Source organism: Ambystoma mexicanum, chromosome 1p, assembly GCF_040938575.1.
Source record: "Ambystoma mexicanum isolate Mex_15411 chromosome 1p, UKY_AmexF1_1, whole genome shotgun sequence".
In the NCBI taxonomy this organism is placed as follows: domain Eukaryota; kingdom Metazoa; phylum Chordata; class Amphibia; order Caudata; family Ambystomatidae; genus Ambystoma; species Ambystoma mexicanum.
Genome location: NC_090921.1, coordinates 1,205,334,624 through 1,205,347,754, shown reverse-complemented (window position 1 = coordinate 1,205,347,754; position 13,131 = coordinate 1,205,334,624). Strand labels below are relative to the sequence as shown.

Below are 13,131 nucleotides of genomic sequence, written 5' to 3'. Positions count from 1 at the left end.
CTAAAAATGTAACTGCTGCCACCTGCTTGTCTTTAGACACATATAAAAGTGATATGAAATCCCAAATGTGAAAGGTTAGTGAGATGCCAAAGTATCACCACTGCACTGCACTGTAAGGTGCTGTGTCAAATTTAAAAATACAAAAATACAAGTATTCAAAAGAGAAACATAGTTTCTCAGTACTGACAGTCTGAAAGACTAGTCCATTTCCCAATAGAAAATGAGCAAAATGAAGCTGAAGGTTTTACTTCCCTTCAAAAAATCAGGTTAGCATCAGAAACAAAGCAAAAGAATGGGCTTCCATAGAAAACTTTCACAAAGAAAATCTTTCCTAACAAGTACACATTGTCTTTAAGAACAGCTGCATCATTTACAAAGCCTTCATGTACAATGTTCCCTTCTGTCTAGCCAACAAGATCAAGAACTCTGGTGGCCAATACTCCACATTAGTACCCGGCACGCGTGGCTGAACAGGAATACTGTGTGGTGATTGGCTCATTTGCGAGCCATACCACACAGTATTCCCGTCCACGCCGTGCGTGCCGGCTACTCTGTTCCTGGCGACGGGCGTGGCAGCCCCTCAGCCAATGAGGAGGCTCAAAACGGGGCAATCCCCGCTCCGAGCCTCCCCATGGCCGGAGGCTTCCTTCGGCCCCGCCGGGGACTCAGTTAAGATTTTTTTTTTCCAAGCCTTTCCTCCCTCCTCCCTCCTCCCTCCCCACCCCACTTACCTTCTATCCTGCGTTCTCCAGCGGGGGACGATGGAAACCTCCAGCCGTGTGGAGACTCGGAGCGGGGCCACCCCGGCTCCAAGCCTCCACACGGCTGGAGGCTTCCATCGTCCCCCGCCAGAGACCGTGGTACGTTTTTTTTTTCTTAGTCCCCATCCCCTCCCTTCCGCCCTCCCGACCCCACTTACGTTCTTTTTTCTATTGGTCTTGGAAGCGAACACGCTGGGAACACTTCTGTTCCCAGCGCGTCCGCTCCCGATGGCCGCCATGCAAAGGGAAAATGGACTACGTTTTCCCTTTCCATGGCGGCGGCCATTTTTTATGCCGTTTTTTTTTTTTGTTTTGTTCCGAAACTTTTTTCGGAACAGAAAAAAATGCCATTAGCATCCCAATCCAACAGGCCGGGGTACAAATGTCAATAAGAGCCTCGGCGGCGGGCCAATACCGCCGCAGGTAATGCCTGGGGGCTTCGTTAACTATGGCCCTGGGCATTACCTGGGGCGGTAATAAAAACCAGAACCTGTTCAGATTTTAACTGAAAAAATGAAAATAAAACAGGAAACAGGCATTTTTGATCTAGGCACTAAGGCTGTGGGACCTCATTCCCATAGTCTGAGACCTCCAAGCAATTCAGAGCTTAGCTCAAGATCCTCCTCTTCAAGGAGCATCTACTTCATGCAGCATAAGTACCCCTAATACCACTGACGGCTGACTCTCCAGGTCACCACTGTTCACTACTCCTGTTGCTTAATTGTAATGTATTACTGCCCTACTGTACATTGGGCCGTCTTACCTGTATAATCCAAACTATTGCTTCAAATCATTGCATATGTTTTATGCAGGTTTACAAATGAAAATTGTCTTACACTGCAGGCTGTCTTTATCAATAGTGTTTACCGTGTCACCATTGTGTTATGTTGTTGCATAACTACAACATCAATATTCATTTTTGTTTGCTCATATGAAGTCAGGTTTTTTAAAAGCAGCACAAATGAAAGGAGCACAGGGAATGTGCTTGTTTAATTAGAGCTGTTATGAGAAATGCTCATGTCACTATATTCACAAAGGTAACCTGAGCGTTTCAGGAGGGACCAGACTGTACCGTAAAGATGCACTGCCCAGCACCCTTGCATACATATATAACAGGCCCCCAACAACCACCTGGTCACTGGGGGTGCATTTCCCATGATACAGGCTGTTCAGGCGCACGTCATGATGACATTCCAGAAAAAAAAGAAATGCATTTCCATCCCCGTTTGAGGTTTAACCCGCACCTGTCACACTTCAAAGAAAAAACATGACAGGGTCAGAAATGACCCTGTCACGGTTTGCACATTCCCCTGTGCCTGTTTCAAAAGGTGCAGTAGGAGGAACCTTGTTTCAAGGCATTTAAAACCACTTCCTATTTGTTCATTTGGGATGTGCTTTTACATTTCCTGCAATGCCCCCTTATTTGTGCAAAGGGGGGAAAAGGACATCTGAATGAGCGCCTGTTAGGGGAGTTTTCCTAAAGTCCCACTTGCATGTAAGACTTTAGTAAGCTATCCCAGTGGCTTGTAGATCCCCAACTCTTAGTATCCGTCTGTACTACTCATAGACCTTGGTAGAGTGGCAGAGCAGTCAGGCTTAGCTTAAGAGGAAGATGTGGGCTGTAGGCAGGTACACTGAACCTAGTTTGTAATGCACATCAAAAAAACACGCAGAAATGTATATTAAAATATAGATATATTATATTTACACAAGAGTTACTGTTGAATACAATAAACCAGCACACATATGTATACTTTACAATACTTTCAAAAGGCCACTTCTTAGTTGGTAGTTGCTGAATACGCACAATTGTTAAAGGAGTTTGATTATCAAAGGAGTTTGACAGGTCTACCTTACTATTGCTAATAACGCGCACCCACAAAGTAATACAGTAATTGCATTTAGTCAGCATGCACATACAAGATAGTGATTTGTGGGACAGAAAACAGTTGGTTTGTGTTATCCTAGAAGAGCTTCAGGTTCTAGGGGCAGTTTCCAAAACGCAACCCTAGCTAAAAGGTGGTTCGGAGAAGCTTAAAGTCTTGAAAAGCAGCAGAGGTCAAACGTTCCTGTCGATCTTTTCTAGTCTCTAGGAAAGAAGATACAAGAAGGCTAAACAACATTGGAGACCCTGTTAAAAGAATTGCTAAAGGGACAGAAGTAGCTGCTTGAGTCAGAGGTAAGAGGGGGTTGCCCTGGACACCTCTACGTGCACTCCAAAGCTCTGGAGAGACTTTCTGGAACAAGGTAAGCAATACCCTTTTACCCACAGTACCTTAGGTTAGAAAAAAAGGCTGGATTCTTCTCAATGTGGCAGTGCTGGACCGGACCTCCGGATTCCTTGATGTGATAATGAAAGATAGGACAATGGACGGGATGTCTCAGCAGCAGTCTCAAGGGAGGACCTCTGGCACAGCGTTGATCAACTTCTTTGGTCACTCTGAGATTTTGGCATCTTTTCTGCAGTACCAAAAAAGGACGCAATTTGCTTGGTCAATCTTCTTCGGTTCCTGCAGTCTCACACTCTGCTGAGGGGGTCTGAATGAGTTGGATTGTATCTCTGGAGTGTCCTTGAGGGCTTAGCAAAGACTTTGATGAATTTGGCCTTTTCAAGATGATGCACTCGAAATGGGCAGCAGGTCTCCCGGTAATGGTGTTCCACAGATCTGGAAACTCACAGGAGCTTGGGACATGGCTCAAATCAAAGTTTGTCTTGGGACTGGTTGTTCCCACGACTCAAAGGGAAGGAGTCATCCTCTTCGGAGTTCCTCTGTCGCACAGAAAAAGGGGTCAGGACAGCAGTGGTCAATTCACGCTTTTACAAAGGGTCTTCAGGCATCTCTGATCATCTTTTTCTTTGGTTACTGCAGCTTCCAGTGGTCAACATATTTTCACTCCAGGAGCCTCGCCATTAATCCAGATTCAGCACTCACTCATCTGCAATCTTCCTGCAGAAAAGGGTGTTTGGCTGTCCAATGAGGACAGCCAGACCCCCAGTGCCCAGTGGGAGCTGGTCCCATTCAAGCATTCTGGCAGACAAAGGACAGGGGATAGAAAACTCCTCCCCCACTTCCTGCCTGCCCAGACCCTCTGGAGCCTAGGCAGGGACACTCAAGGGTTCTGGCCAAAGACAAAACACACACACACAGGCCTCCCCCTCCCAGAGGGTAGAAGAATGGCTGACAAAGAACAACCATGCCGGTAATGGCGAAAACAGAAGGAAGGCCCCAAATAAGTACTTGGGTGCCCCTATTGTGCACTACCGAGGCTATGGACATAGCCTGCGGTAGAAAAATCACACAATAGAAGGAAGGACACGTCCACTGCCACCAGCCATAACTAGGAGTTTGACTATGTGACTAAAAAGTCACAGACGTAGAGAGAAGGGGGATACTAGGTATCCCTTTGCCACTCCTCATAAGGTAGTGTGTGTCAATCTCCCAGACTATAATGTTTTGAGAGAGATACTAAGTATCCTTAAGATCTGTATTTAGTCTAGGATACAGAAAAGAATCTCAAAAAAGGACCCTAGGGATCGCTGGCAACGCTGCCCATAAGGATCTGCGTTCTGCAATAATAAACTACCGATGCCTTTAAGAGTTATGGAGACAAATAGACTCCAAAGGACAGGCAGAATACAAAGAATAGAGTCCAAAAAGACTCAGCCCATAAGTATGAATGACTGGAAAAAGGTTCCACTCATGCAGGATTTCAGAAAAAGGTCCAGAAGTCCATCACAAAGTTCTGGGGGTCTCACTAGGAGAGGGGATGAAGCATAACAATTATAAATCTCCCCAACACTGCCTCTAAGAGTGAAATGGTTCTCCTATAATATAATGTAAAAAGTAATTAACTAAATGTATTGTTACATTACATGGCACATCTAATAGTTAAAACATACATTGATAGTTTTCCCCAATAATGGAACGCAGTAATTAATTGGCTATAATGTATTATTACTTTTGGCATCTGACAGTTTGTCACACAAGGACAATAGAAACAGTATCAACGTCCTGACACACACACGTTACAATAATATTGTTAGGTGTGTCCTACCATTCCAAGATGTCACTTGTGAGTATACTTATACAGTTAGGGGGAACAGGCCTGATGAAAGCTACTCTGTGCATCACAGAGCAGCTTGTTGGTATGGATCAGGAACCCCATTGTTATCTTCTATAACAAACCTTAAAGAATCAGTCATAGACACATAAAAGGTACAAGCTAATAACAAAGCCATCAATGCTCAATACAGTATAATTAACAGCAATAATATAAAACAAAAAAAGCAATGCAGAACACAGTGTAAAAAACCCTACTAAGCAGCATGGAAACACAAGTTGCTCTTCAACACATCATTAGTATCAGCTCAACCAGTTCTACTCATTTCAATAATTTAGCCACCAGTATAGCAGAGCTTTCAGCATTATGTGTTTGCTCTGCATTACAGGACATATTCTTGACTGCAGGGCACTGCTAACATGTATTAACAAGAGGCCTGTCAGAGAGCTACAGCTACCTATAGACAACCCAGAAATGGCAACCAGCAGCAGATGCTTTTACTTGAATGGACAGGCATCTGGCTCAATATTATAGACCATCTCACACAGTTGTAACCACCATTCAACATCAATATTTAATAGCCAAAGTCACACCAAAACATATCAAGAACAAGCGTTTTGGTCTACCAGAATGCTATATGTACTAATGTCTTTTGGTTTTTAAGGTAGCAAAGGATGTTGCCATATATGTCTAGCATTCCTATGTATTTGTTATTTCAGAAATATGCTGTTAGATGCCCTTCCCTCTTTAATGCACTGTGATCATCACTTATTCTATTGTCTTGGACAATAGAACAATGCGCGTCTTCTCCCCTATAGCAGCAGCTGACCCCATACCGATCACCTGTGGGGTGCCGCAGGGATCCTGCATGTCCCCCACTCTATACAATATTTTCATAAAACCCCTTTTTGAAGATCTAGATGGCCTGGCTATCACCTACACTAACTATGCCGATGATACTCAGATCCTCATCCTGTTGACGGGCGACTACAACAAGGATTTGGCCTTTGTGAATAGTGTATACCTCATCATCCAGGCATGGACAGCTTCTCACGGTATATGCCTGAATGATGACAAGACGGAACTCCTCATTCTGGGCACCCCTGCGAATCTCAACAAATTAGGCCATAATTACTCCAACTTCATTATTGATGATAACATCACAGTAGCCAAGGAAGTCAAAACCCTTGGCTTCTATTTAGACTCTACGCTAAGTTTTAAAAAGCAAATCAACTCAATGGCCTCATCAACAGCTTACACCTGCAAACTAATTAGAGCAGCTAAGCCCGTCCTTTCCCCTAACAACTGCATTACCTTGGCAAGAGCCCTTGTTCTGTCCAAACTGGATTATTGTAATGCCCTTTACCTAGGGTGTAATAAATACATTACAAATAAGATCCAGAATTTGCAAAACAACGCCTTAAGAGCAGCCCTATGCATTCCCAAAAAATCTCATATTTCTGATCACAGAAGATCTAATAATTGGCTATCTAATAATGATAAAATCTTTCTCAAAACAGTGTCCCTCACACACAAATGCCTTCACCAAGTTGCCCCTATATATCTCATAGACAGATTTACGAGACAATTCGCCAACTGACCCACAAGAACTACTAACGTTAACCTTCTTACAGTGCCCAGGCTTAAACGCACGAAGACTGGCGGGAGCAGCTTCCTGGTTTAAGCTGCCCAATCTTGGAACTCCCTCCACCCACCCCTGAGGGCTGACCTACCCTACCCACGCTTTAGATCTCACGTCATCCGCTGGATCAAGGAGAATGACATCTAACCTCCCAATATCTACACACTGGAATTTTCGCTCCTTTTGTACACATTGTATATACTACCTATTGTATATTGTGTTTTTATTGTGTAACCAACCAGTTTTCATGCCTATCCTGAACAAACTGCCCTTATCAATACTGACTGTATATACATGTATGGTACTGCACAGCATTGTAAGCTAAGCTGAACAACCCTCTTGATGCCTATTGCGCCTTGATACCCCCGGGTCTGGCGCACATTACAAATATTAAAACAAACAAAGAAACTTAGTAGCCAAAGAACTAAAGGTTTGTTGGATGTGCAAATTCAAATCAGCAGCTGTAGAAATATAATAAGAGCTGGTTATCACATTTGTTGGTCCCTGGAAAGTGAGTCCAGGTCCTTGTCCTACATGTAATCCTTGTCTCCTCTTTATCTGTTTATAGCATTGCATCAGCAGAGCAGCTCCCATTGGAAGATGGTTCTGTGGACCTGATCACTGCTTCCACTGCTGCCCATTGGTTCAACATAGAAGAGTTCCTAAGGGAAGTGGATCGTGTCCTGAAACCGAAAGGATGCCTGGCGTTATCCTGTGTATATATACATATAGATCTTCAATATAAAGAATGCTCCAAACAACTATCAGAGGTTTACAATGAGGTCAGAACAGATACATATTTCATGTTGTCACCACAGAAGCCTTATTTGCCAAACGAATTCAGCTAATGTTCTTTGCATGTGTTTGTAGCTTATTGTTTGTCTATAGCCCATATAACCCTCAGGTACCTAAATTCTGCAACATCACATGCACGACATATGGCCAGACAGAAAACAACAAAACAGGGCTAAAGAATCATGTCACAGAAAAAGAGTATGAAATATTGTAGACCCATAGAGCTCAGCTGCAGGATTCTCATTCTCACGATTGAAACTCTAGCATCGCACCAAGTTGCGCTGATCAGGTTGCAGAAGTTGATTGCTAGCAGTCTCAGACTAGCTTATAGGGAAATAGGACCATGGCTGAACCAAAAACGCAAAATGCTGGTGTCAGACTTTTTTTGGGTCAAAGTCACTGGCGTAACAGGGGCCCCCGCACCCCCTTCAGTGCGGGGGGCCCCGCGACCACATGTTTTGGAAGGGGGCCCCACTTGGAGTAAAAAAAAAAAAAGAAATATATTTTTTTTTTTTACATTTTCTTTTTGAATTCACTCTGCATTTCTATAGAAATGATTTCTGTAACAGAAATAATTTCTTTATGAAGGCAGAGTGAATACAAAAAGTCCAGTAGCTACCCCCACCCCATGACAAGAAGACCCTAGGCTGGTGTCCTCCATGTCATGGGGTGGGGGAAGCCCTATGACTTCAAAAATAAATAGTTTATTTTTGAAGTCACTCTGCCTTCATAAAGAAATTATTTCCGTTATGGTTCAGTCCTTAACGGAAATATTTTCTTTATGAAGTAAGAGTGACTTCAAAAAGAAACAATGGGCCTCATTACAAGCATGGCGGTAGCCATGCCTGTATGGCAGGCACGGCTACCGCCATGCTCGCTACCGGCACCACCTCCCGTGATTGGGCAATAACCAGCCCATTACAAGATGAATGGGCCGGTAATTGCCCATTCGCGGGTGGCGGTATTGTCGGACTCCCGATCCCCATTCTGCCAAGTAGGGCAGAATGGGGGTGGGGAGCATGGTTGTGCCGGCACCGTTTATAACGGTGCCAGCGCAATTACAAGTTATGCTCGAGGGTGCCGCACTGCCCGCCAGGTAAGACCTGGCGAGCTGTCAGGAACCCGCGAGCAGAACTCGTAATGCGACGGGACGTATGAACGGTGCCAGTGCCTTACCGGCACCGTTCATACCATCACCACCAGGGTCCTAATGAGGCCCAATGTATTTTTGAAGTATTATGGCTCCCCTCAACCCATGACGTGTGCGTGTGTGAGTGTATGGTGAAAGGATGCACACTGAAATGTATGGGTGGCTGCCTGGGTGTGCCTGTATGATGAAAATGTCCACACTTAAGTGTATAGATGACTGTCTGTGTGAGGGTATGGTGAAAGGGTGCACACAAATGTATGGGTGGCTGGTTGTGCATGTACGGTGAAAGGATGCACACTTAAATGTGTGGGTGGCTGCCTGGGTGTGCGTGTATGGTGAAAATGTCCACATTTAAATGTATAGGTGACAGCCTGTGTGAGTGTATGGTGAAAGGGTGCACACAAATGTATGGGTGGCTGGGTGTGCGTGTACGGTAAAAGGATGCACACTTAAATGTGTGGGTGGCTGCCTGGGTGTGCCTGTATGGTGAAAGGGTGCACACTTAAATGTATGGGTAGGTGCCTGGGTGTGTGTGCCTGTGTGGTGAAAGGTTGCACACTTAAATGTACGGGTGGCTGCCTGGGTGTGCCTGTATGGTCAAAGGGTGCACACTTAAATATATGGATGGCTGGGTGTACGTGTGTATATATGGTTAATGGTGTGTGTGCTTGTGTTCAGGGGCGCAACAAAACCTACATTTCAGGGGGGCTAACTTTTCAAATGTTGGGAGAGGTGCTAACTTCACGTGTGGTGGGGAGGAGCAAACTTATTTGTGTGGGGGCATCTAACTTCTTTAAGCATTTTAATGAGACTATTCTAGTGCAGCTTCAATGTTACAAGCAGTTAACTATCTCCTATAGGTCTGAAAGCACCCACTTATGGGCTGCTGTGAGAAGGACTGGTCTCCTGTTTCCACTCTACCCTTCCAATCACTCCCCTGGCATGCAAGTACTAAACCCACATCACAATTTCAATTGCTTAAAACATGTGGCATTTGAAGGCAGGTACGAACAGTGAAATGATGTACATTAGTAATTGCTGGGCTGGGCCCTTGTTAATGGCAAAACCCAGGTGCTGTTTAACATCTGTGTCCTTTTCTGTCCGGCAACTGCTCTGAAGGTTAGCCAGGTCAAGTCAACATAGCCCACAATTTCAGTGGGGGGTGAGAGGGACGGAGTGCTGGAGCCCAATCAGCTCAATGGTGTTCCACCACTACTTGTGTTTAATGCCTTGATTAATTATTGGTAATCTTCTTTACACCTAGCCCTATTCTTCCTCATCCCAGTACTTGTGTATGAGGCAGTACTTGTGTATGAGGCACTACGCCTCATACACAAGTACTGGGATAAGGTAGAGGTACATGCAGGTAATGCCTGACTTAGCTACCTGTAATCTTCATTACTCCTAGTCCCACTCTTTCTCCAGTACTTACCAGTGAGGCAAGGAGCCTCATAAGTAAGCACTGGGACAAGGAAGAGGGACATGGAGGTAATTCTGGGCCAATGAGCCGATTTTGGCGGTTGGGGTAGGGGATGGCAGGGAGAAGAGATGTGTGGGGGGGATGTAGGGTTGTGCAATAAATCATAATGGTCATCCATGTCCATGCTAAGCAGGCATGATATGTGGTATTAGTGACTAGAGAGGCATTTTGGTGCAGCCAGTCTAGTCATTCCTCAGTTTGGTATGACTTTTTTTAACTGGGCATTTCTGATAAAGCAGCCCTGCTAAGTGTAATTACCTGGCTAGACTGGCATTTGGGTTCTGCCAGTCTAGCCGTTTCTTACTGTGGCACTGTATATTGTCTGGGCATCTGTGATACAATGATATGTTATGATATGATAAGTCATATATAACTCATCTGTACACAAGTGTTTTTAGTCACGACAAGACAAGAGAAGGAAAACTGAGGGAGGACAAGACAAATGATCTTACTAAGCCTTGTGTCATTCAGATCGAGAACTAGAAGTGCAAGGGGAAAGGAAGGGGGGAAGTGCAAGGGAGAGGGGAAGGGAAAACAGGGCAGCAATGCACTGAGTAAGTGCCGCCAGGGCAGCGCGGCTCTGGGTAGTGCAAGGGGAACAAGGTACTGTAGGGTTACAGTTACAGCCCCTAACTGCGTGGTAGGCCTGGAGGCAGTGCAAGGGTGACTGATCAAGAAAGAGCCTGGACTCAGTGAGACAGAGGGTAGCCAAGCAACCAGTTGCTACAGCGGACAGGTAGGTCAGCAGGGGAGGGAGAGAGAGAAAACAGAGGAGAAGAGGAACGTTTTGAGCTGCTTCCGGAACCTCAGGTGGTCCGGCTCAAGTTTGGGAGGGTCAGGGAGGCCATTTCAGAGGGAGGCGCCTGCAGGGGAGAAGGATCTACCCCCCACTCTCTGCCTGGAGAAGTATCTAACCCTTAGGGCTCGGAAAGGAAGGTATTTTGGAAGATAGCATTGGATGTAGTGCAGATATCAGCCCCAGAAAGCCTTGTGGACAATGAAAAGGGTCTTGAACTTGATCCTTGCAGCCACCGAGAGCCAGTGGAGAGACTTCATGGCTGGAGAGATACAGTCCCTGGGCTTGAGGCCAAGGATAAGTCTTGCAGTCCTGTTCTGGATTAGTTGCAGAGGGTGCAGAGTAGAGGAAGGCAGATTGAGAAAGTGGCTGTTGCAGTAGTCCATCATAGAGAGAACCAGAGCTCTGGAGATAGTGAGCTTCTGGGGGAAAGTGAGAAATGGAAGAGTCCCTTTGAGGAGGTGCAGCTGGTAGTGGGATTTCTTGGCGATGTCCGAGATGTGAGGAGAGAAAGAGAGAGTGGATTTGAAGATGACACCAGGAATGAGCGAGAGAGGAGGGTAGGCTGAGGGGAGCCTAAAGGAAAGCGGAGTGTCATCCGCACAACACTGTAAATTAGAGGAGAAGGTAGAGATCAGGTGGGTCAAAGGAGCCAAGTAGAGGTTGAAAAACCAGGGTGAGAGGATGGAGCCCTGGAGAACGCCACATGTAGAGAGAGGTGGCAGAGTGAACGGGACAAAGTTGGACCTGGGAGGGGCAGTCCAAGAGGAAGGAGGTCAGCCACTCCAGGGCCTGATCCATGATGCCCAGTTTCTCACAAAGTCAATTGATCAGGATGGCGTGGTTGACCGTGTTGAAAGCAGAGGAAAGTTCCAGGATGATGAGGACAGAAGGAATGCTGGAATCAAGGTTAGAGATCAGATCTTCACAGGTGTTCAGGAGAGCAGTTTCCGTGCCTCTGGCAGCACTTAAGCCAGACTGATGGTCATGGAGACAACCGACAGATTCAGTGTGGAGTGTAAGCTGGCAGTTGGCCAGCTTTTCCAAGAATTTGGGAGAGGGGAAGTTCCAGTGCCAAAAGAATGATTACAGAAATCGGACAAGGCTGGATCGTGTCAATGTAGTCCTTGATGGTTCTGGAGGAGCAGGCGAGCACCTGTTTCAACGACACTTCCATGGATGGGACTTGTCTAGAAACCTTGTCAGGTGTTAGAGAGAAAGAGGAGAAAGGAGGAGGAGAGGGAGAATTGGACAAAGGGGGCCGAGAGAGGAAGAGGGAGAGGAAGAGGAGATAGTGGACAGGATGTCCTGAGCTTTAGCGGAGAAGCGAGAGGCCAAAGCCGTACAGAGGGCCTGTTGAGGGAACAGGAGAGGTAGAAACCGCAACACGATTGGCCAGTTCTTTGCAGATTTTAAAGAGTTTGGCTGTGTTGTTAGAGGCCGTAGAGACGCAGACTTGAATGTGCGCTGTGTTCTTGATGAGTCTTATTGCTTCGACTGCCATTTTTGTGCAACCAGTCTAGGTATGTCTAAATGTTACTGTAATGTTATTATGTGTCTACACTGGTCTACATTGTGCAGCCAGTTGGACATGTTTTTATTGTGGCATGGCATTTTTAATAGCAAAGCATTAATGTTCATGTGCACTGTTGGTGACTTGCATGTTTTGGATTGCTGTTACCCTACACAACAATAGCAAACACTGTGGCTTTTTAGTCAATTTTTCTCAGAAAGTGTGCTGTATATTGCATTAAAACACATATTTATGATCGGCCACCAGGGGGCGCGCGGATGAGTCGCCTCTCCGTGTGAGCGCTCTACACAGGGTCCGGAAAGTGGCAGTGAGCCCCCACTTCGAGACCCCCCCCAGAGCTGATTTTTGACCAAGAGACGTGGGAAGGTGTCCCCCCCACCTGAGAGAAAACCCGGAGAAAATCGGAAGCGGCATCGTGGTGAAATTAACGCCGGCGCTTTGAGGCCTTCGGCGCGGCGTGAGTTCCGCGGAACTCCCAACCCGGGCCTGCGTATACGCGGGAAGTGCCGCCCTCTGAGTCTGATCCGGCGCACTTCTCGGTCCTCCGCGTGGAACCGGCTGCGCACCTCTGCCAAGGGCGGTTGATACCCCCACCGCGACACGGTAGGCGGACCCCTCACCCCCCCTGCAAAGCTCAGGAGGCCCTGGTGGCTTGGTCCTTCACGTCCCCCGCGTTGGCGGGTGCTAACGTCGCTTCACGACCCGGATGCTGTGGGAGGCCTCCCTTTATGGACCCTAAAACCAGGCTAGCGAAATATACGTTTTCACCAATTGCCAGATCCCCAGGGCCCTCCTTGATTTCTATAATGTCGACTGCAGGATCCGAGGCCACCGCGACCAAGGCGGATGTTGCTGATTTGCTTGCCGAAATGAGGGGCATGCGAGCAGATATTGGCAATAGGATAGACAAG

At 46.4% G+C, this 13,131-nt stretch overlaps 1 protein-coding gene across 1 annotated transcript in view; it reads left to right on the top strand.

The window, feature by feature from the left end:
* Window positions 1–13,131, top strand: part of LOC138572018 (putative methyltransferase DDB_G0268948) — a 630,847-nt gene that overhangs the window by 422,679 nt on the left and 195,037 nt on the right. The window contains exon 4 of the mRNA XM_069649242.1: window positions 7,034–7,247. Coding sequence (XP_069505343.1) covers window positions 7,034–7,247 — 214 coding nt within the window. The remainder of the gene's footprint in view (window positions 1–7,033; window positions 7,248–13,131) is intronic.